The following is a 25,691-nucleotide window of genomic DNA, read 5'->3' on the forward strand; positions in this document are numbered from 1 at the left end:
TGGCAGTTAAAGAACACATTGCAGGAGACAGAATGAAGAAGTCGGCCCAATGTAATGTCATGCCCAATTCCCCAATGTAGGGTCCTTCTTAAAAAAATTAAAATAGTGCCATGACAACCCCCTTGCCCAAAATGCACCGTACAGAGCATGTTCACCCTGGTGATCTAGTGGCATTTAAACAAGAGACATTGCAGGAGACAGAGTTAAGAAGTAGGCCCAATGTAGTGGTGTGGGTCTCTGACACTTGTAATGGAGTGCCTGGTCTGACAAGCATTTGCTCATGGGTGTTTAATTTTTCTAAAATATTTCATGTGGATCCTAGTCACCTTTTCCAAAAAATTGACTGTCTGTAGCAGCTCGGAACACGTAAACCCTGGTGATCTAGTGGTGGAAAATGATGAGAGGTGGAGGAAGGCCTCATTAAAAAGTAGGCCCAATGTCAATGAGAGGGTCTCCTTGACTTGTAATGCCCATACACTAAGTGCATGGGCTGTCAAACATTTCCCCATGGGGGGTTTATTTATTTATTTATTTTTTAAATTATTTACGGGCATCATAAACACCTTGCAAAACTGTAAAGTGGTTTCCTACACAGTTGCTGCTGGGAAGGTGCATTTTTTTGTTAAAAAAATGGCGGACGAATCGTTGGATGAAGTGATCAGGAAAAGGGGCATGGTGATGACAGGAATGGGATCGTACATGATTAATAACAGCGATGGCTATGGGAGGTATGAGATCCAGGATACAGCCTACAATGATTAGTCGTTTAGCCACCACCAATTACCAGAATGTGTATCATGCCTGTCAGAAGATCGGTGTAACAGATGCGCGTGTGTGACTCGGCCTAAAAAATGCCTGCCAAAAATATGTTGCGAAACCAAAGACGCACATGTTTGTCTAAAGGGCAAAGTGCAACATGTTCGTGAGATGCTGAATTATAGAAAGCAGATCAGTGTTGGAGGAAAACCAAAAAAACTGATGGATGCTTGTGAAAAACTAAGTTTAAAGAGGAGGGCAGCGTCTGTAACTATAAACATACCCGTGGCACAAGTTTCTTAATCTTCACCCATACATATTACCAATAAAATCCAAATGTCGCAGTGCAAAATTATTTGTTGTCTGCCGATAACCCCTAAAAGGCCATTTGCACCAACGGCCATGCCCACTTCAGCAGGGGTAGCAAAACTCCCATCCTAACCACCACAACCATGATCAGGCACATGGTTGCAAAGCACCAGCCTCCCCTCTCCTCACCAGCCTCCCATCAGCAGCCTCCCCTCTCCTCATCAGCTTCTCCTCACCAGCCTCTCCTCTCCTCTCCAGCCTCTTCTCAGCCACCTCCCCTCTCCTCACCAGCCTCCCCTCTCCTCACCAGCCTCCCCTCTCCCCACCAGCCTCCCCTCCCCTCACGAGCCTCTCCTCACCGGCCTCCCCTCACCAGCCTCCCCTCTCCTCACCAGCCTCCCCTCTCCTCACCAGCCTCCCCTCTCCTCACCAGCAGCCTCTCATCTCCTCTCCTCACCAGCCTCCCCTCTCCTCACCAGCCTCCTCTCCTCACCAGCCTCCCATCTCACCAGCCTCTCCTCAGCAGCCTCTCATCTCCTCTCCTCAGCAGCCTCCCCTCTCCTCAGCAGCCTCTCATCTCCTCTCCAGCCTTCCCTCCCCTCTCCAGCCTCCCCTCCCCTCTCCAGCCTCTCCTCTCCAGCCTCTCATCTCCTCACCATCCTCCCCTCTCACCAGCCTCCCCTCTCCTCACCAGCCTCCCATCTTCTCACCAGCCTCCCATCTCCTCTCCTCACCAGCCTCTCCTCTCCTAACCAGCCTCCCCTCTCCTCACCTGCCTCCCCTCACCAGCCTCTCATCTCCTCAGCAGCCTCTCATCTCCTCAGCAGCCTCCCCTCTCCTCACCAGCCTCCCCTCTCCTCACCAGCCTCCCCTCCCCTGCCTCCCCTCACCAGCCTCTCATCTCTCCTCACCAGCCTCCCTCCTCAGCAGCCTCCCCTCTCATCTCCTCTCCTCAGCAGCCTCCCCTCACCAGCCTCTCATCTCCTCTCCTCAGCAGCCTCCCCTCACCAGCCTCTCATCTCCTCTCCTCAGCAGCCTCTCCTCTCCTCAGCAGCATCTCAGCAGCCTCCTCTCTCCTCTCCAGCCTCCCCTCTCCAGCCTCCCCTCTCCTCACCAGCCTCCCCTCCCCTCACTAGCCTCATCTCCTCTCCTCACCAGCCTCTCATCTCCTCTCCTCACCAGCCTCCCTCCTCACCAGCCTCCCCTCTCATCACAGCAGCCTCCCCTCACCAGCCTCTCATCTCCTCTCCTCAGCAGCCTCCCCTCATCTCCTCTCCTTAGCAGCCTCTCCACACCAGCCTCTCATCTCTTCTCCTCAGCAGCCACTCATATCCTCCCCTTAGCAGCCTCCCCTCACCAGCCTCTCCTCTCCCCTTAGCAGCCTCCCCTCTCATCTCCTCTCCAGCCTCTCATATTCTCCCCTTAGCAACCTCCCCTCTCCTCACTCACATCAGCAGACTCCCGTCTCCTCTCTCACCTCACTCCTCTCTGCAGCTTCCTCTCACACTGCCCGCCTCCTCTCCCTGCTCACCGCCGACTTCAGTATCTTCTCCCACAAACATGACATGCTGCTCAGCTCTGCAGTCTGCTCCAGTGCTCCTACATTAAGAAGAGTGTGCAGCATGTCACATGACCGGCGTCAGGACCATGATGCACTTGGGCCTGCCTGCTGCTGCTTAAAGGTACAGCACCCATTTCTGGACACCAGATGCACACTAACAAGTAATGCCCTGATAGCGGGGGCCCTGCGCCCGAGACCCCCTCCCTCCGCAGCAGCCGGGCTGAGGTGGGCGGGTGGCCGGGCTGACCCCGGATCTAAAAAAAATATATATTTTTTTTAAAACTTGCTCAGGTGCCGCCCCCTCACATCGCCCCGCCCTAGGCACGTGCCCTCAAGTGCCTAGTGGCAAATATGGCCCTGCTCACGGTCATGGAGCGCACAGTGCCGTGCTCTCTGGCGGTCGCTGTGAGCATGGCTCCTCGCTTTCTGGCAGTAATGCTTTTATTGGCGGGAGCATACGCCTTCATAATACAGAGACAGACTACAGCACCACCCAAGCGTTCACACTCTGCCTCAGACTTTCTATGTGCACAGTGACTGCCTCTAGGCAGAAGATGATGATGGTGGTAGTAGTAGTTGGAGCATTTAACACAGTCATGAAGCAGCCATAACAACTTGAAAGAGAAGTATTTTGAGCGAGATACCACGCTGTTCGATATGTGGCCTTTATTTGTTAATAAATAACTAAAATAGTGTGCCGAACTAGGGTAACAGACAGCAAATAAAGCTGAATGTAAGGCCTGAATTCCACCTTTTGTAGGCCACAAATACATCAGACGTCTGACAGCGATAACACACTGGCAAATGTGGTCTTTTTATATTTTTTTATGCTAAATACTGCTGTGTAGAATTAGAGTATCAAAGCAAAAAAGTGTTCCACTGGCCTACAATGCCCAAACTTGGATTACGCAGATATATGAGGGCTGTCACGGAAATACCACACTGGCAAATATGTGGCCTGTTTTTTTTAAATGCAAAATAGTGCTGTATATAATTAGAGTAAGGCCGGTTTCACATTTGCGGTTGTATCCACAGCGTTTCTTCCGCAAATATCCGCATGCGTTGTGTATTCCTATATTTAACATTAGGGACGCATGCGTCTGCGATCGGTTGCGTTTGGCCGCGTTTGACGACGCATGCGTCGTTTCGTCATCTGCGGTTTAGCGCGGTAATCGTTACATGTAGTAATTTTAGAGGCGTCAATTTGCCGCCTAGAAACGTATGTGGTCGATTGCGTAAGGAATGCGCCAAAAAAACGCATTGCTGTCTATGTGAACGCATGCATTCACAAGCACATGCGTTTGCTTGCATTCGTGAACGCATGCGTTGCACCAGAGAAAAACATGTCTAGACACTGATAAGCCACCCCCACATACAAGGTGATAAAGGGAGGGAGTGGACAGTTGCAGGTCACTACGCAGCAGACAGAGAAGCTTTCCAGACGCAGCAGACGAGACACAGGAAGGAATCTACACTCAGAACAATGTGAGTATATCCTAGCCAATGCCTTTATTTTCTATTTTCTGGCTCTACATGTACTAATTTCTGCCATTTCTTTCTTTCTGCATGAATCAGAATGTCTTCTTCTTCTGATGAGGAGCAACGTCCTGGGCCTTCTGAAGTCGAACATGTCAGTGAAGTGAGTACTCACCTCGTCAGATTGGTAAGTATTCACTGTCACATCTACACATATGATAATTTTTTTTCTTCAGTTTTTTAGAGCACTTCTACCGCGGCAGAGGCTGGGCAGGAGCAGCGGGGTCACGGTTGAGTGTCAAGGCGGCAGCGTGTAAATATACCTGGCTGACTGTTTACTGTATCCTCACTTTAGTATTCTTGAATCTTCCTTTCTTTACAGTCCTATTTCTTTACATTTTTCTTCTGCATTCCTTTTGTATCTTGACTTTCCTTATTCATGCCATTTCTCAGCCTCTGTTTTCTTTTCCTTATGTTAATGTATCCAACATTAATGTCTGTATTTAATTTTAAGGTTCCAGAACGGGATGAAGACCTCATAGAAAATGACCTCCTCATCTCCCTGGTCCAGGAGCGAGTCCACCCGGGTTCCACAGCACTCGGACGTGACGATCCGGCGCCTATGGAATGAGGTGGCCAAAGCGATGTGGGATGGCTGGGACAACGCCCCTACTCGGGTCCGAAATGCATTTTGTAAGTATTAGAATGCAGTGTGAAGCAGCAGAGACCTTGGCTGTGCTCACACAACTGTGTGTGATGAGAGAAACTCTCAGGAGTTTCTCTCATCACATACAGTTGTGTGAGCACGGCCAAAAGTACATTGTCTAACCATAATTTTTTGTTTTTTCAACAGTGCTCAAAGTCAAAACACGTTGGCATTCGAAGAAGGACCGCTTCAACAAGGACCTGCGTCACGAGAGCCGTGTTCCCAGTGGTTCAGGAGCAAGGATCCGAAAGTACAAATACCATCGCGTTCTGGCATTTTTAAGACCGGTCCTTGCCCAGAGAACGAGAAGTATTTCTCCCGTGCATTAGGTTGTGTTGTATTGCCATAATCTGTATGTTTCTATCCCACAGGAGTTGGCGTCTGATTAATTTTTGTTATTATTTTTTTTTCCTTTTTTCACAGCACATGGAGCAGCACTGTTGGCCCAGGTTCTTGAGCGGTCCTTCATCAGACAGCCATGGACCCGTCCCAGCCATCCAGCAGCGCTGCAGCAAGTGGGCCTGCCACACAAACTGGAGACCAGGAAGCTGGTCCATCAGGTGTTCCCCTTTCCCAGTCCTCTGCCTCTTCCCCTTTTTTTTGGGGGCTCCTCCCGGCAGCGGCAGAGGGCATCGGACAGGTCCCTCATGCCCGAGTTTTTGCGCTTGAGCTCGGTTTTTCACGAAGGACTCAAGGCTTTGGGTGACCGAATGGATATTTCCCTTAGCCACATGAATACACGTATCCAGGAGGTCACCAAAAGCCTTGACCAAGTAAAAGCCGACCTCCAGAGGCCAGCACATCATTTTTTTAACCAAATTGAGCAGGGCATGTTGGAACACCTTACTTCTGATCTCCAGCTTAGTGTCATGCAGGCCTGCAATGCTGCTTACATGCAGGCTATGCAGCAGCGTCGGTATTCTCAGCAGACAGTGGCAGCATATCCACCTGTTCCTTCACTGTCACGATTAACATCAATGCCGACCTCTGCTGCATACCACTGCACGGCTACCTCTATTCCTAGCACTGCCGGACACCAGTACAGCACCACCACCATGCCGAGTGCTGTTGGACAGCCCACCGCCACCACGACAACCGCTGCTCCTGTTTGGACCTCCTCCACTGACACCACAATGCAGCAGGACCCTGGCATGGCCTTCTGTACCGCCACCACCACGATGCAATAGGACCCTGGCATGGCCTTCCGTACCGCCACCACCACGATGCAGCAGGACCCTGGCATGGCCTTCCGTACCGCCACCACCACGATGCAGCAGGACCCTGGCATGGCCTTCCGTACCGCCACCACCACGAAGCAGCAGGACCCTGGCATGGCCTTCCGTACCACCACCACGATGCAGCAGGATCCAGGCATGGCCTTCCGCTCTACAAGCGCTATGGACTCTGGCATGGCTGCACGCTCTACGAGCACTATGGACTCTGGCATGGCTGCACGCTCTACGAGCACTATGGACTCTAGCATGGCTGCACGCTCTACGAGCACTATGGACTCTGGCATGGCTGCACGCTCTACGAGCACTATGGACTCTGGCACAGTGCAGCCGGACCCTGACAGGTCATCAACCACGACCATGCCATGACATGAGCCCACCGAGGCTCACCAGAACCTGACGATCCCAGAATGGGAGAAAAAATAAAAAACAGCGTACTCTTAATATTCCTTCCCCTCACCTCCCAGTGTGTCTGTAATGTCAGGTTTGTCTCACCCTTCCAGTGCGTCTCAGGCCTCTCATGTGTCAAGCCCTATCCCCGAACTACCAGACCCCACAAGTTTCATTGCCCCTTCTCCTGCCACCCCTGCGTCGTCCACTGTTAGCCAGGCCTCTGTTATGATCTGGTGGCCTAGGAGCAGCATGAGACAGACTCTGGAGAAGGTGGTCCCTGTACTGACCCCAAACCCTGTACCTAGCAGCACAACTAGAAGTAGCCGTGGGGGGTACTGTTATGATCTGGTGGTTTAGGAGCAACATGAGACGAGCTCAGAAGGAAGTGGTACCTGTACTGACCGCAGTCCTTAAGCTCAACACAACACTAGAAGTAGCCGTGGGATGCTCCTGACACTCCCTAGGCACCTCGTCACAGCCTGAGAACTAACTACCCCTAAAGATTGAAACAGGAAAACTATCTTGCCTCAGAGAAAATCCCCAAAGGATAGATAGCCCCCCACAAGTAATGACTGTGAGTGGAGAGGGAAAAGACATACACAGAATGAAACCAGGATGAGCACAGGAGGCCAGTCTAGCTAGATAGATAGGACAGGATGGAATACTGTGCGATCAGTATAAAACACTACAAAAAATCCACGCAGAGTTTACAAAAATCTCCACACCTGACTAAAGGTGTGGAGGGTAAATCTGCTTCCCAGAGCTTCCAGCTACACAGAATTAATTCATACTGATAAGCTGGACAAACATAGAAAGCACAGAACGGATAAGTCCACAACTTGTGGACAGAAAAGAACAAGCAAAAACTTAGCTTTGCTGAACTGGTCAGGATAACAGGGAAATCCAAAGAGATGTGAATCCAACCAGGAACCATTGACAAGTGGCACTGGCTGAAGAGAGAGCCAGGCATAAATAGCCGAGCAGAAAGACAATCAGTAGAAGCAGCTGCAGACTGCTAAATCCCCAAAGGATAGATAGCTGTTGTGGGTTCTGCTCTTGGGCTCCCTCCGGTGGTTGTGGGTGGCACTTTTGTGAGTTCTGCTCTTGGGCTCCCTCTTGTGGTTTCTAGTGGTATGGCTGCTCCTTGGAGTTAGCTGTCATCAGCTGCCTCCACTTATCGTCTCTTCTGCTCGGCTATTTAGGCCTGGCTTTTCCTTCAGCCAGTGCCACTTGTAAATGGTTCCTGGTTGGATTCACATCTCTTTGGATTTCCCTGTTATCCTGACCAGTTCAGCAAAGCTAAGTTTTTGCTTGCTCTTTTCTGTCCATAGATTGTGGACTTATCCGTTCTGTGCTTTCTATGTTTGTCCAGCTTATCAGTATGAATTAATTCTGTCTTGCTGGAAGCTCTGGGAAGCAGATTTACCCTCCACACCTTTAGTCAGGTGTGGAGATTTTTGTAAACTCTGCGTGGATTTTTTTGTAGTGTATTATACTGACCGCACAGTATTCCATCCTGTCCTATCTATTTAGCTAGACTGGCCTCCTGTACTCATCCTGGTTTCATTCTGTGTATGTCTTTTCCCTCTCCACTCACAGTCATTATTTGTGGGGGGCTAATCTATCCTTTGGGGATTTTCTCTGAGGCAAGATAGCTTTCCTGCTTCTATCTTTAGGGGTAGTTAGCTCTTAGGCTGTGACGAGATGCCTAGGGAGAGTTAGGAGCATTCCACGGCTACTTCTAGTGTTGTGTTGAGCTTAGGGACTGCGGTCAGTACAGTTACCACGTTCTTCAGAGCTCGTTCCATGTTGCTCCTAAACCACCAGATCATAACAGATAGCCCGCCACAAATATTGACTCTGAGAGGAGAGGAAAATAACATACGCAGATATGAAATCAGATTTTAGCATAGGAGGCCATACTAGCTAAAAAGAAAGAATAGAACAGAGTACTATGCGGTCAGTATAAAAACACTAGAAAATATCCACCGCAGAAAATACGGATCACCACATCTGACTAAAGACATGGGGGGTATATCTGCATCTCCAGAGAAATAACTAGGCTGCAAAAAATCCTTCACAGACCAAGCTGGACAAGACAAAAACATGAAAATGCACAGAACTATAAGGTCCACTGCAGGTGGACAGCAAAAACAAAGCCAGGACTTATCTTTGTAGAAAAACACAGCAAACTGGAGAGACCAGCAGGGAAGTGAATCCTTCAAGAACAATGGACAACTGGCACTGACTAAAGGATAGAGCAAAGCTATATACCCCAGTCAGTTTTGCAATTAGTAGATACACCTGTCCACTCCTGCAGTCCAGGCACAACTGCATTACCCTCTACAACCACCGGAGGGAGCCCAAAAGCTGAATTCACAACAGTACCCCCCCTTGAGGAGGGGTCACCGAACCCTCACCAGAGCCCCCAGGCCGATCAGGATGAGCCCGATGAAAGGCACGAACCAAATCAGCAGCATGGACATCAGAGGCAGAAACCCAAGAATTATCCTCCTGGCCATAACCCTTCCACTTGACAAGGCACTGAAGCTTCCGCCTCGAAAAACGGGAATCCAAAATCTTCTCAACAACATATTCCAACTCCCCATCGACCAATACAGGGGCCGGAGGATCAACAGAGGGAACAACGGGCTCCACATATTTCCGCAACAAAGATCTATGGAAGACATTATGAATAGCAAAAGAGGCCGGAAGCGCCAGGCGAAAGGACACCGGATTAATAATCTCAGAAATCCTATAAGGACCAATAAATCGAGGCTTAAACTTAGGGGAAGAAACTTTCATAGGAACATGACGGGAAGATAACCAAACCAGATCACCAACCCGAAGCCGGGAACCAACACACCGACGACGGTTAGCAAAACGCTGAGCCTCCTCCTGAGACAGCACCAAATTGTCCACCACACAAGCCCAAATCTGCTGCAACCTGTCGACCACAGAATCCACACCAGGAAGGTCAGAAGGCTCAACCTGCCCAGAAGAAAAACGAGGATGAAAACCAAAATTACAAAAAAAAGGCAAAACCAAAGTAGCCGAACTAGCCCGATTAATAAGGGCAAACTCGGCCAATGGCAAAAAAGCCACCCAATCATCCTGATCAGCAGACACAAAGCATCTCAAATAGGTCTCCAAGGTCTGATTAGTTCGCTCAGTCTGGCCATTTGTCTGAGGATGAAATGCAGAGGAAAAAGACAAATCAATGCCCAGCTTGGCACAAAAGGCCCGCCAAAACCTAGAAACAAACTGGGAACCTCTGTCGGACACAATATTCTCCGGAATACCATGCAAACGTACCACATGCTGAAAAAACAACGGAACCAAATCAGAAGAAGAAGGCAATTTAGGCAAAGGCACCAAATGAACCATCTTAGAAAATCGGTCACAGACAACCCAGATAACCGACATTCTTTGGGAAACAGGAAGATCGGAAATAAAATCCATAGAAATATGCGTCCAAGGTCTCTCAGGGACCGGCAATGGCAAAAGCAACCCACTAGCGCGGGAACAGCAAGGCTTAGCCCGCGCACAAATCCCACAGGACTGCTTAAAAGAACGCACATCCCGCGACAAAGAAGGCCACCAAAAGGACCTACCAACCAAATCTCTGGTACCAAAAATCCCAGGATGGCCAGCCAACACAGAACAATGAACCTCAGAAATCACTTTACTAGTCCATCTATCAGGAACAAACAGTTTCCCCACAGGACAGCGGTCAGGCTTATCAGCCTGAAATTCCTGAAGAACCCGTCGCAAATCAGGGGAGATGGCAGAAAGAATCACCCCTTCCTTCAAAATGCCGACCGGCTCAAGAACCCCAGGGGAATCAGGAAAATAACTCCTAGAGAGGGCATCCGCCTTAACATTCTTAGTACCAGGAATGTACGAGACCACAAAATCAAAACGGGAGAAAAACAGGGACCATCGAGCCTGTCTAGGATTCAGCCGTTTGGCAGACTCGAGGTAAATCAGATTCATATGGTCGGTCAGGACCACAATACGGTGCTTGGCCCCCTCAAGCCAATGTCGCCACTCCTCAAATGCCCACTTCATAGCCAACAACTCCCGATTGCCGACATCATAATTGCGTTCCGCAGGCGAAAACTTCCGAGAAAAGAAGGCACATGGTTTCATCAAGGAACCATTAGAATTCCTCTGAGACAAAACGGCCCCTGCCCCAATCTCAGACGCGTCAATCTCAACCTGAAATGGAAGAGAAACATCTGGCTGACGCAACACAGGGGCAGAAGTAAATCGGCGTTTAAGCTCCTGAAAGGCAGAAACAGCCGCGGAGGACCAATTCGTCACATCAGCGCCTTTCTTGGTCAAATCGGTTAGAGGTTTAACCACACTGGAGAAGTTGGCAATGAAACGACGATAAAAATTAGCAAAGCCCAAGAATTTCTTAAGGCTCTTCACAGATGTGGGCTGAATCCAATCATGAATGGCCTGAACCTTAACCGGATCCATTTCTATAGATGAGGGAGAAAAAATTAAACCCAAAAAAGAAACCTTCTGCACTCCAAAGAGGCACTTTGACCCCTTCACAAACAAAGCATTATTACGGAGGATCTGAAATACCATCCTGACCTGTTTCACATGAGACTCCCAATCATTGGAAAAAATCAAAATATCATCCAAATATACAACCATGAATTTATCAAGATAACTCCGAAAGATATCACGCATGAAGGATTGGAACACAGATGGGGCATTAGAGAGTCCGAATGGCATCACAAGGTATTCAAAATGGCCTTCGGGCGTATTAAATGCAGTTTTCCATTCGTCACCCTGCTTGATACGAATAAGATTATATGCCCCTCGAAGGTCAATCTTAGTAAACCAGCTAGACCCCTTAATCCTAGCAAACAAATCAGTAAGCAAAGGCAAGGGGTATTGAAATTTAACCGTGATCTTATTCAAGAGGCGATAATCAATACAGGGTCTCAAGGAGCCATCCTTCTTGGCAATAAAAAAGAACCCCGCTCCCAACGGTGAAGAAAATGGCCGAATATGCCCTTTCTCCAAAGACTCCTTAATATAGCTCCGCATGGCGGTAGGTTCAGGCACAGACAGGATGAAAAGTCGGCCCTTAGGGAACTTACAACCTGGAATCAAATCAATAGCACAATCACAGTCCCTATGCGGTGGAAGGGAACTGGATTTGGGCTCATCGAATACATCCTGGAAGTCAGAAAAAACTCAGGAACTTCAGAAGAGGGGGAAGAGGAGATTGACATCAAAGGAACCTGATCATGAACCCCCTGACAACCCCAACTAGTCACGGACATAGATTTCCAATCTAACACCGGATTATGTACCTGCAACCATGGAAATCCCAGCACAATATCATCATGCACATTATGCAACACCAGAAAACGACAATCTTCCTGATGGGCTGGCGCTATGCGCATGGTCAGCTGTGTCCAAAACTGAGGTTTATTTTTAGCCAACGGTGTAGCATCAATGCCCCTCAAAGGAATAGGGTTCTGCAAAGGCTGCAAGGGAAAACCACAACGTCTGGCAAATTCTAAGTCCATAAAGTTCAGAGCGGCGCCTGAATCCACAAATGCCATGACAGAAAATGATGATAATGAGCAGATCAAGGTCACAGATAACAGAAATTTAGGTTGTATAGTACTGATGGCAACAGAACTAGCGATTCTCTTAGTACGCTTAGGGCAATCAGAAATAACATGAGCAGAATCGCCGCAGTAAAAACACAACCTATTCTGACGCCCGAATGTTTGACGTTCAGCTCTAGACAAAATCCTATCACACTGCATAGGCTCAGGGCTCCGCTCAGAGGACAACGCCACAGCGTGCACAATTCTGCGCTCGCGCAAGCGCCGATCAATCTGAATGGCCAGAGACATAGAATCACTCAGACCAGCAGGCGATGGGAACCCCACCATAACATCTTTAACGGATTCAGAAAGACCCTTTCTGAAAATTGCCGCCAAGGCATCCTCATTCCATTTAGTCAGTACAGACCATTTTCTAAATTTCTGGCAATACAATTCTGCCGCTTCTTGACCTTGACACAGGGCTAACAAGATTTTCTCAGCCTGATCCACAGAATTAGAATACCTTCACACATAACGATATCGTTAACGATATCGTTGCTTTTTGTGACATAGCAACGATATCGTTAAGGAAATCATTATGTGTGACAGCGACCAACGATCAGGCCCCTGCTGGGAGATCGTTGGTCGCTGAACAAAGTCCAGAACTTTATTTCGTCGCTGAATCTCCCGTGGACATCGCTGGATCGGCGTGTGTGACACCGATCTAGCGATGTCTTCACTGGTAACCAGGGTAAACATCGGGTTACTAAGCGCAGGGCCGCGCTTAGTAACCCGATGTTTACCCTGGTTACCAGCGTAAAAGTAAAAAAAAAAAAAACACTACATACTTACCTACCGCTGTCTGTCCCCGGCGCTCTGCTTCTCTGCACTCCTCCTGTACTGGCTGTGAGCGTCTCACAGCCAGTACAGGAGGAGTGCAGAGAAGCAGAGCGCCAGGGAGAGACAGCGGTAGGTAAGTATGTAGTGTTTGTTTTTTTTTACTTTTACGCTGGTAACCAGGGTAAACATTGGGTTACTAAGCGCGGCCCTGCGCTTAGTAACCCGATGTTTACCCTGGTTACCCGGGGACTTCGGGATCGTTGGTCGCTGGAGAGCTGTCTGTGTGACAGCTCTCCAGCGACCAAACAGCGACGCTGCAGCGATCCGGATCGTTGTCGGTATCGCTGCAGCGTCGCTTAATGTGAAGGGGCCTTTAGGCTTATCATACAACAACCCCAATGCCTGAAAGAACGAATCAACATTAAGCAAAGCAGGATTGCCAGATTCCAGGGAAAATGCCCAATCCTGTGGGTCACCATGCAGCAGAGATATGATGATTTTAACCTGCTGAATAGGATCACCAGAAGACCGGGGTCTTAATGCAAAAAACAGTTTACAGTTATTTTTGAAACTCAAAAATTTGGATCTGTCACCAAAGAATAAATCAGGAGTGGGAATCTTAGGCTCTAAGGCAGGAGTCTGAACAATTAAATCTGAAATACCCTGTACCCTAGCAGCAAGCTGATCCACCCGAGAAACTAACTCCTGAACATTCATGTTAATACTAGACTCCGTAGCCACCCAGAGGTAAAGAGGGAGGAACAGACCAAACAGGCTAAGGAAAAAAAAATGGCTCAAAATCTTTCCACCCTTCTTCTGAGATGCAATTAACTCATTGTTGGCCAGTTGTACTGTTATGATGTGGTGGCCTAGGAGCAGCATGAGACAGACTCTGGAGAAGGTGGTCCCTGTACTGACCGCAAACCCTGAACCTAGCAGCGCAACTAGAAGTAGCCGTGGGGGGTACCTAACACTCCCTAGACCCCTCAGCACAGCCTAAGATCTAACTACCCCTAAAGACAGAAACAGGAAACCTATCTTGCCTCAGAGAAAATCCCCAAAGGATAGATAGCCCCCCACAAATATTGACTGTGAGAGGAGAGGAAAATAACATACGCAGATATGAAATCAGATTTTAGCATAGGAGGCCATACTAGCTAAAAAGAAAGAATAGAACAGAGTACTATGCGGTCAGTATAAAAACACTAGAAAATATCCACCGCAGAAAATACGGATCACCACATCTGACTAAAGACATGGGGGGTATATCTGCATCTCCAGAGAAATAGCTAGGCTGCAAAAAATCCTTCACAGACCAAGCTGGACAAGACAAAAACATGAAAATGCACAGAACTATAAGGTCCACTGCAGGTGGACAGCAAAAACAAAGCCAGGACTTATCTTTGTAGAAAAACACAGCAAACTGGAGAGACCAGCAGGGAAGTGAATCCTTCAAGAACAATGGACAACTGGCACTGACTAAAGGATAGAGCAAAGCTATATACCCCAGTCAGTTTTGCAATTAGTAGATACACCTGTCCACTCCTGCAGTCCAGGCACAACTGCATTACCCTCTACAACCACCGGAGGGAGCCCAAAAGCTGAATTCACAACAGTACTCACTGCTTCACACCCCCCGTTTCCATCACTCTACCCCAAGCAGGCGCAGTTAAATAAAAAGTTTGTGTATAACAAAATAAATGACATTATTTTTAGCCCCCAATTATGTGTGGTTTAATTGTGTATTTCGCCGCCGTCAACACACACCGTGCGCCGAACACTTAATTTTTTGGCCACATCATAGCTCCAGTAGTTAGCAAGTAAAAGACTGCAGCTTTGTGTGTCTTTAGTATACAGATATGAGGTGGGCCAAAAAATTAATACTTGTATTATCTCCATAATCTCTTCTTTCTGCTTAGTCTGTGACTAGTGTTGTAGACTGAAGAGAAAATGGCAGAAATACAATGCAGAACTATACTCAACAGGTCAGGTGTCCAAAAACTCATTAGTTAGGACACCTGACCTGGTGAGTAGAGAACTGCCTTGTATAACCTCCATTTTCTCATCTGTGTACGTAATTTATTTCACACAAAGAAGGGACGATGGCGGTCATACACGGCATATCTATGCTCACCTGGACATGTGTCAGAAATAGTGAATTCATGAGGCTGTTATATGTGCATCATGAACTCATTATTTCTGACACCTGACTTGATGAGTATAGATCTGTTTTGTATGACAGTCATTGTCTCTTCAGTCTGTGTCCAATTGATACTGCAGAACAGAATCAGGACGCAATGACGTCAACAACCTTACCACTAAAACAACATGGTTGCCGTCACAATAACAGTATGTGGTCAGTATTTTATATCAGTATTTGTAAGCCAAAACAAGGAGTGGAACAATTAGAGGAAAATTATAATAATAACATATCTAGCACCTCAGCTTTTGTCACCCACTCCTGGTTTTAGATTACAAATACTGATACTACATGCAGACCAAATACTGCTAATGTGAGGACAGCCTTGGTTTGTAGAGGACATACATAGGAGACACTGTCAAGACACCAAAAAATAAAGTTTATTAACGAGAAATATTAGTAACATTTAAGAAAATAACTGGTACAGATAAAATCCCAACAGGACATTTACACAACATTGTCCTGCCATGACACACGCCCAATATCCGAATCAAAAAAGGCAGCAAATTGGTCCTGCATGTGGCCAACTTCAGCTGTTGACCGCAGCGGGTGATGCTGGTAATCGGGTACTGGTTTATCCAGTTCAATGTTGGGCCGCTCCTTAGCCATTATGTAATTGTGCAGAACCACACAGGCTTTGACCACCTCGTTTGACTGTCTCCATTTTTAGATTAATGGCTGATGCAAGAATGCGCCATTTTGAGACTAGAATCCCAAAGGTACACTCTACAGTTCATCGGGCTTTGGTCAGTCTGTAGTTAAAAATCCTTTTAGTGTGATTCAAGTCCCGACTGGAATATGGCTTCAGTAGGTTTTCACACATCTGGAAGGCCTCATCACCAACCATAACAAATGGCATTGGTGGACCTTGAGTGTTGGGGAGAGGTCGTGGCCGTGGAAAATGAAAATTTTTGCCATACACACGGCGGCCCATATCAGAGTTCTTAAAAGTCTGGAAATCGTTGCCACAGCCAAAAGCTCCAATGTCCATGGCGATGAAGCGACAGTCCGCATCGGCTATTGCCATGAGCACAACAGAAAAATATTTTTTATAATTGAAGTACACCGATCCTGTTCTGGCTGCGGATGTGCTTTCCATCCACCGCTCCCAAACAGTTGGGGAAATCACACACACTCCAGAATTTTTCCGCAATTCCAATCTACATGTCCAAGGTGGGTAGGGGTATGAACTCATCCCGGAGTACATTCCACAAAGCCCGGCAGGTGTCCGCAACTATTCCGGACAGGGTGGATATTCCAAGCCGGTATTGGAAGTGGAGGGATGATAAACTCTCTCCGGTTGCCAGAAATCTGGAAGAAAATTTAAAAAAAAAGAAATTACAATCAATTCTATTTATGGTGTTGTTATGCTAAAGACATAAAGGAAAATACCAAAAAAATACATGTCAGAACACCCCAAATTTGCACTGCCATTGGTTTAGATTTGTTACGTACCTTAGTAACCAGCAGACGTTCCTCTGGTGGAATCGCTCTACGGAGCTGGGTGTCCTGTCTCCATATGGTTCCTTGGACATGAGTAAGCAAATCCCGGAACGAGTCTTGCGACATCCTGGTATATTCTGGGAATTTGTCCAGGTTGGCATTAAGCTCGCCATACAGCGTGTGATATGCTCCACAGCTCTCACGTAGTTCAATAATGGGGTGTCTCCAAAAACGCCTATGATGTCTCCTCCGTCTTTTTCGATTTCTGTCTTGCTCCCAAGCAAACACACAGGCAAGAAACAGCTTGATGCTTAAAGGGACTCTGTCACCTGAATTTGGAGGGAACAATCTTCAGCCATAGAGGCGGGGTTTTCAGGTGTTTGATTCACCCTTTCCTTACCCGCCGACTGCATGCTGGCTGCAATATTGGATTGAAGTTCATTCTCTGTCCTCCATAGTACATGCCTGCGCAAGGCAAGATTGCCTTGTGCAGGCATGTACTACGGAGGATAGAGAATGAACTTCAATCCAATATTGCAGCCAGCATGCAGCCAGCGGGTAAGGAAAGGGTGAATCAAACACCTGAAAACCCCGCCTCTATGGCTGAAGATTGTTCCCTCCAAATTCAGGTGACAGAGTCCCTTTAAATCCAGGTTGAAATAAAAGCTCTCCATGCGAAGATCCATTATGACACAGGATACAGGAGCAAAATCTGAAGATTTCAGCTGTTCAAGGGTCTATATAAAGATATCCCATAATACACGCCCCCTGTAGTCACATTGGCGGTGTCTGGTTATTTAGATTTTTCTCCTGTAAAATTTGTCACCATGCGCACCAAAAACGCAAACGCAGGAAAAAACGCATTGAGAAGCGTGCAAACGCTGCGTTTTTTAACCGCATGCGTCTAAAAAATGCCGCGTTTGTACGTGTTTATATGCGTCTTTTCCTGTACTTGCGGATGCGGATTAAACACTGCAGATTCTAACGCAAATGTGAAACTAGCCTAACAGCAAAAAAAAGTGGTACACCGGCCTACAATGACCAAACTTGGAGCACGCAGATATATGAGGGCTGTCACGGAAATACCACACTGGCAAATATGTGGCCTTTTTTTAAAAAGCTAAATAGTGCTGTATAGAATTAGTGCATGAGACAGCAAAAAAAGGGGTCCACCGGCCTACAATGACCAAACTTGGAGCACGCAGATATATGAAGCTAAATAGTGCTGTATAGAATTAGAGTATCAGACAGCAAAAAAAGGGGTCCACCGGCCTACAATGCGAAAACTTGGAGCACGCAGATATATGAGGGCTGTCACGGAAATACCACACTGGCAAAAATGTGGCCTGTTTTTTTTTTTTTTAAATGCAAAATAGTGCTGTATAGAATTAGAGTATCGTATCAGACAGCAAAAAAAGGGGTACACCGGCCTACAATGCGAAAACTTGGAGCACGCAGATATATGAGGGCTGTCACGGAAATACCACACTGGCAAAAATGTGGCCTGTTTTTTTTTTTTAAATGCAAAATAGTGCTGTATAGAATTGGAGTATCGTATCAGACAGCAAAAAAAGGGGTACACCGGCCTACAATGACCAAACTAGGAGCATGCAGATATATGAGGGCTGTCACGGAAATACCACACTGGCAAATATGTGGCCTTTTATTATTTTTTTAAGCTAAATAGTGCTGTATAGAATTAGAGTAACAGACAGCAAAAAAGTGGTCCACCGGCCTACAATTATCAAACTTGGAGCACGCAGATATATGAGGGTTGTCACAGAAATAACACACTGGCAAATATGTGGCCTGTTTTTTTTTTTTTTTTTTTTATGCAAAATAGTGCTGTATATAATTAGAGTATCAGACAGCAAAAAAAAAGGGGTACACCGGCCTACAATGCAAAAACTTGAAGCACACAGATATATGCCTTTTTCGGTGAATTTAAAACACAAAAAAAAGTGGCAGAAGGCTAGCACACACAACTATGCTACGTATGCCTGACAAACTATGATTTTTCAACAGACCTCAGTCTGACAGAACAGACTGTATATTTTTGTTTTTTTGGGGGGTGAATTTTTTGGGAAAAAAAATACAACTAGGTATATAGTAAAGAAGCTGCAGCAGCAGCAGACAGTTATAGAGCTTTGGTATGGATGCAGTGGGAGCAATGGACGCACATACAGTGCCTGCAGGTCTTGCACTGATATGGATATGCTGTGCCCTGCCTACCTAGCGCTGCAATATCTGGACCCACAAATTTGCCATAAAAAGGACTTTGGTTTCTGAGGAGTTGTGGATTTAAGAGTTGCAGACCTACAATAACTCTAAAAACCACGATTCTGCAGCAGCTCTCCCTACTCTCGCTGAATCCGGAGATGAATGCGTCGAGCAGGGCGGCGCCAGGTCCCTTATACTTGGGATGCTGCTGTGCGGCCTAGCCAATCACTGCACGACCACAACAAAGATGGCTGCGGCGTTTCATGGCCTGGCAGACAATCCCTGCACCGTGATTGGGTCTTTAATGTCCGCCAAAAACGCTGGGTGGAGACACCAGGTACCGCCGAATAATCCCGGAAATGCTCGGTGCTCGCTGAGTACACAGAGCATAGTGATACTCGGGCGAGTAACGAGTAGTGGCGAGCACGTTCGCTCATCACTAGTGGCTACCATTATATTCAAGCACTGCCTTAACTCTCGAGCATGGAGTTCACTAGAGCTTCACAGGTTGCCCTAGAATCTTCTTCGACTTCTCCATGATGTCATCATGGAGCTGGTGGATGTTATTGCGCTCTTTCACCTTCCGTTTGAGCTTGTCCCACAGATTTTCAATAGGGTTTAAGTCTGGAGACATGCTTTGCCAGTCCTGCACCTTTATCCTCAGTTTCTTTAGCAAGGCAGTGGTCATCTTGGAGGTGTGTTTGGGGTTTTTATCATGTTGGAATACAGACCTGCGGCCCAGTTTCTGAAGGGAGGGGATCATGTTCTGCTTTAGTATGTTACAGCACATGTTGGCAGCACTCAAGCAGCCCCCAAACCATGACAATCCCAACCATCATACTTGACAGTAGGCAAGACACACTTGTCTTTGCACTCCCTACCTATTTGCCACACACGCTTAGCACCATCTGAACCAAATAAGTTTATATTGGCTTACTGGAACCATGTCCTGTAGTCTGCTTGTCTTCCGCAAACTCTGGGTTTTCATGTGCATCATCTTTAGAACAGGCTTCCTTCTGGGACGAGAGCCATGCAGACGAGTTTAATACAGAGTGTGGCGTATGGTGTGCGCACTGACAGGCTGTCCTACACCATCCCCTTAACCTCTGTAGCAATACTGGCAGCACTGATACATTTATTTTGAAAAGACAACCTCTGGATATGACGCTGACTATGTGCACTTCACTTCTTTGGTCGACCGTGGCGAGGCCTGTTCTGAGGAGTAGAACCTGTCTTTTTAAACTGCTGTATAGTCTTGGCCACCGTGCTGCAGCTCAGTTTCTGGGTGTTGGCAATATTCTTATAGCCTAGGCCATCTTTACGTAGAGCAACAAATCTTTTTTTTGGGTTTCAGAACCTAAGAGTTCTTCACCATGAGGTGCCATATTGGACTTCCCGTGATGAGTATGAGAGAGTATGAGAGCGATAGCACCAAAGTTACCACACCTGCTCCCCATTCACAAATGAGACCTCATAACACTAATAAGTCACATGACGTTGGGTAGGGAGAATGGCTAATTAGGCACAATTCAGCTATTTTCCTTGCTAGTTTAGACATTAATGGCTGTGTATTTTGTTGCCAGCGGTTTAGACATTAATGGCTGTGTGAGTTATTTAGAGAGCACACCAAAGTTACACTGTTATGCAAGCTGTACATTATTATGTTATGCAAGCTTTACACTGAATCTTCAGTGTTGTCCCACAAAAAGATAAAATATTTACCAAAATTTGAGGGGAGTACTCACTTTTGTCTTATGCTGTATACCCAAATTGTCCACTGCAATATATTAACAGAAAGGAGGCAGCACATCAAATATTTGAGCAAAGGTTGACTTTTATTGGCCCATGTGGTGACATTTCAGTTGCCACATGGGCTAGTAAAAATCTACCTTTTGCACAATTAATCGAAGTGCTGGCTCCTTTTTCTTACTACATTTATTTAAAATCATTATTTTATACTGTATAGCAGAGGTGGGCAATTAATTTTCATGAGGGGCCATATTATTATTATTATTAATTTATATAGCACCATTAATTCCATGGTCCTGTACATGAGAAAGGGGTTACATACAGGGTTATAGATATTGATTACAGTAAGCAGGTCTACAGTGAGACTGGTACAGAGGGGAGAGGACCCTGTCCTTGCGGACTTACATTCTATGGGAAAGTGGGGAAGAGACAGAAGGTAGGGGCGAGGCGGCCATATGAGACCATTTCTATCATAGAGGGACTAATAATACTGCTTCTGATATCCAGCCCTCAGTACCATGAAAAACATCTTCCCTAAAAACAGTATGTGACCCTCTTTCACACCGACATTCTCTGGCGCGTCACACCGTGATCCGACACATTGAATGACTCCATAAGCAGTATAACCCCCTACAGCGCCCTATGTGCGCAATGACGATTAAGACCCACCCACCACATTCCACAATATGATGGCCTCCACATGCCCTCCACACAGTATGATGGTCCCACAGCTCAGCACACAGTATGCTGGACACCACAGTCATCCACACACAGTACAATGCTTGCACACACAATATAATGACCCCAGAGCCCCCTAACACCGTATAGTGATATCCCACACGAAGTATGATGGCTCCCCTCACAATATGATTCTAAAAAGCCCCCAACACTAAAGGTACCTTCACACTGAACGATATCGCTAGCGATCCGTGAAGTTGCAGCGTCCTGGATAGCGATATCGTTGAGTTTGACACGCAGCAGCGATCAGGATCCTGCTGTGCCATCGTTGGTCGGAGCAGAAAGTCCAGAACTTTATTTTGTCGCTGGACTCCCGCAGACATCGCTGAATCGGCGTGTGTGACGCCGATTCAGCGATGTCTTCACTGATAACCAGGGTAAACATCGGGTTACTAAGCGCAGGGCCGCGCTTAGTAACCCGATGTTTACCCTGGTTACCAGTGCTAATGTAAAAAAAAACAAACACTACATACTTACATTCCGGTGTCTGTCCCCCGGCGCTGTGCTTTCCTGCACGGACTGTGAGCGCCGGCCAGCCGTAAAGCAGATTACAGCGGTGACGTCACCGCTGTGCTTTACGGCTAGCCGGCGCTCACAGTCAGTGCAGGAAAGCACAGCGCCGGGGGACAGATACCGGAATGTAAGTATGTAGTGTTTTTTTTTTTTTACATTAGCACTGGTAACCAGGGTAAACATCGGGTTACTAAGCGCGGCCCTGCGCTTAGTAACCCGATGTTTACCCTGGTTACCCGGGGACCGGCATCGTTGGTCGCTGGAGAGCTGTCTGTGTGACAGCTCTCCAGCGACCAAACAGCGACGCTGCAGCGATCGGCATCGTTGTCGGTATCGCTGCAGCGTAGCTAAATGTGACGGTACCTTATGTCCTCTTCACGTAAATAAGAGTGACCATAAACAAACACTTCTCACCTAGCCCACGTTCACCCAACTTCCCCCCCCCCCCCCTGCTGCTATCCTCTGGTCTTTGCTGCCTGCTGTGTCCTTCCCACCACAAAATTGAGATGGAGCCTGTCTGTGGTCACTGTTTCCAGCTCATCTGATGTGTTAGGAACATGCAAAGGGCAACATGTGGCCCCCAGAATGTAGTTTGTCCAGGTCTGCGCTAATGCATGATAAATATACACTGCAGCCGCCAGACATTGATTGAACACAGGAAAGCCAGGAAACATTACAGGATAACAATCTTTTGTCTCAGTGTGTGTATTAGTTCAGCTTCTTAATGGTTAATGTGAAAATCTCTACTGTTTCTAATCATGTTTCAATTTTGTAGAATCCTCTGTTTTTATTTTATATTGTGTAATCCATTAAAGGGCTTGTCTCGCCTTATGATATGGATTTTCTATCAATATCATCACTTCAACTTCAATGGGAGCAAAGCTGCAATTTACTGAATTTCATATCCGCCTGCCCATTGATCTACTTTCCTTAGTATTGAGATTGCAAAACAAAGACTGAAAAGTTGTGAAATTATGAAAATCCCGGGATCAAGAGACTTGTTAATAATAGTATGCAAATGATGAAAAAATGGAGACACGATTTTCAAAAGATTTCTATTTATTTAGTATAGAGTATGAGCACAAGACGCAAAAATACATTCACTTCCACACCTTGGTTTGCTATTAATGGTTGTCGAGGACTATAGTGCAACACCGAATGCCCTTGGGAGCACAATCGGGACGTCATTGCTTGGCAAGTCCAGAGACACTGCAGGCTATGGTAGTATGTTAAGGCCATGCAGTCTGCTCATAGTAACACAAACAATACGTGGCTCAGTGTAATATTGAATAATTGCTCCTTGTGCGATACACTTTGAAGAAATGGCTGTAACACCGAGCTGTTGGTGTACCTAGAATGAACACTAGAGCAGCCCGGTTACCATATATTATGGATAATCCCGGGAGTTGGACCAATGTGATGTTGCCTCATGAAGGCCTCTTCAAGGTATTGCCCACTTTGTCTCCAGATAGAGACATGAAGTTGGAATTGAGGTCTATCCTCTTCAGTGATTATCCCGCTTCTCGTCTTGGATGCAATGAAAACCAGAGATTAGTATGGTGATGATGTGGGCAATGGCATGAAGAGGCCTTCACAAGACAACTGTCACTACCGACATGGGTAATTCCAGTAGACGACACAACAAACACCAACAACGGGATGGAAAAAGGGAGAAGAAGGCCCTAATAGTAGGGAACGAGGGATGGAGCACCTCCTAATACAGCTTGTGCCTATCCCTAAGCTCCCCTAACGCCCTATGCGGGTCCTTTATCCCCGCTGTCGTCACTTGCCTAGTCCCTAGCTGTCACCTCACTAGACTCTGGCTAGTGCACTGTCCGGCAGTGACAAGCACGAGACTGTCAAGGAAAGGGGAACAAGAAACTTAGCTCCAGCCACCACCACCAATCTCCACACAGCAGAGGACACAAAATCAGGAAACCAAACTTCACAGAAGCAGCAAATTAACCGCTGGTACCAGAGAGCTCAAAACTCCTAGGCTGGTCTACATAGAATAACTCTATGTCACGATATGCGGTATTAATGCTGCAGGGGAAACTGCACCCAGCATCAACGGAACTGGACCAGACACCGGGTAACTAACCTGATCACCAACGGGACCTTCCACATGAGACAGAGTGATCAGGTAAAGCAAAAGGACCTAAGATCATGTGACAGAGTGGGAGGCAGTCAGGGGGCGGAGCCAGACGCCGGGAAACAGAGAAGGAACAAGCATAAAAGAATAGTGAAACAAGCAGAGGTCATAGCCAGGAGATTACAAGATACCAACAGGGAGAGTCAGGGAATAGTCAGAAGCCAAGCCAGGGGTCAGTAATCCAGGAAAACTAATAAAGCACGTGACAGCAAGACACTAAGCAAGCCAGCACACACTTCAGAGGTCAAGCATACAGACTGCAGAAAACCTATAGTGGACAAGGATACCAGGTTAGGAGCGAGTATAAATAGCCCTCCCATCTTGAAAGAGAGGCTACCAACATTAACCCTGAGAGCACAGGACATTAACCTTCTAACCATGACATTCTATTACCAACAGTCAGCTGATGCGTCATGTGACTATTTAAAGGATGGTGAGAATGGTCACCACCCACATCAGCTGACCAGCAACAAAGCAGATTCCAGCAAGAAAACTGCCATTAACCCTTGCTGGCACGAAAGCAAAAAACAATGTTTAAACTAAAGCAGAGCCAGAGCTGTCACATATCCAAAAATGAATTGTGACAACAACTACTTCAGTGATTACGAGGTGAGGTGGCAGAATGTACTATACCCCTCTTGCCTTCATTCTAGGTACACTAACAGCTCAGCATTACATTGGTTTGGTGGTGGAACCAGTAGTACGGCCATTTGACAGTGTGTCCCAAGAGCCATTTTTCAACACATAATTCCATGACTTTTCAATCTTGATGCTGGAATTTCAATGTTGAGGAGTGAGGTTAAGGTCTTCAAGATCATAAACCTGGATAACCCCTTTTATTCTTTTTGTACAAGATTCAGCATTTTTCACATGTACATAGTGAGGTTCTTCATCAACGTCTATAAACCAGGTTGTATATCTCAACAGTTTTGCTGCATTTCCTGCGCTATTGTTTATTCATGGTGTAATCCGAATTTTAATAAATATATGTGTATATAATAATTTTTTTTTATCTTGCAGTGGAGGAGTGTACACTCCAGGAGCGGCATTTTCCAAAACCAAGCTGATTGACCGACTGAATAAGGCTGGCATTCATTTTACTGTTCTTAGCCAGACGGAGTAGTACATTCCACTATAGCTACCTGCATGACAAGCTGGTTCAGCACTTAATTACACATTCAATATATTTTTCAAATGAACATGAATTGCATTAATAAAAAGTTCTGTGTAAAATGAGAATTGTTCTCATGTTTTTCATTAGTAAATAAAGTCTATAATAAAGGGGTATTCTCACAGTATGAAATTGGAGAGAATGCTTTTTCTATCAGCTTTCATTCTCATGCTGTGAGATTTGTTGTCTTGCATAATGTACAACTTGGTGCCAAAGACATCAACCACCAGAGGCTGGCTGAGCATGTGCAGTAGTTACATTCCAACTCTTAATATACCAGTCAACTCTCCCCCATCCCCTTGATTTCTATACAGCAAATATTTGCTTTATCCTTCCTACCAGCCCCTAACCTATCAGTCATGCAAAATCACAATCACCTGGGCCACCACTAGCAGCAGTTACTTTCCAGAGCTGTTCTTGTACTCCTTGCTTTCACTTTCCAAGCCCCATTTTTGCTCAAAGTGGTAACAGATTCCAGATCAAGCAATAATAGACAGTTAATGTGTCACTAAAAGCAAGCACAAACTTGGTAGACTAAGCTGCTGAAGCAGAATTGTCACTTAAGGAGGTGTGCGCCCTTTCTCCCACAACTCCAACAATAAGGAGGCAGAAAGCTGTGCTGCTGAACACACAAGTTGCGAAAAACT

The 25,691-nt window shown here is 46.6% G+C and overlaps 1 protein-coding gene across 1 annotated transcript in view; it reads left to right on the forward strand.

Annotated features, from left to right (window-relative positions):
- The window catches only part of LOC138681606 (saccharopine dehydrogenase-like oxidoreductase), a 256,288-nt gene extending 231,176 nt beyond the window's left edge, over nucleotides 1–25,112 (forward strand). The window contains exon 12 of the mRNA XM_069769242.1: nucleotides 24,894–25,112. Coding sequence (XP_069625343.1) covers nucleotides 24,894–24,996 — 103 coding nt within the window. The 3' untranslated portion in view covers nucleotides 24,997–25,112. The remainder of the gene's footprint in view (nucleotides 1–24,893) is intronic.
- Nucleotides 25,113–25,691: the final 579 nt, after the last annotated feature.

This window comes from Ranitomeya imitator, chromosome 5 (genome assembly GCF_032444005.1).
Source record: "Ranitomeya imitator isolate aRanImi1 chromosome 5, aRanImi1.pri, whole genome shotgun sequence".
NCBI classification, from domain to species: Eukaryota; Metazoa; Chordata; class Amphibia; order Anura; family Dendrobatidae; genus Ranitomeya; species Ranitomeya imitator.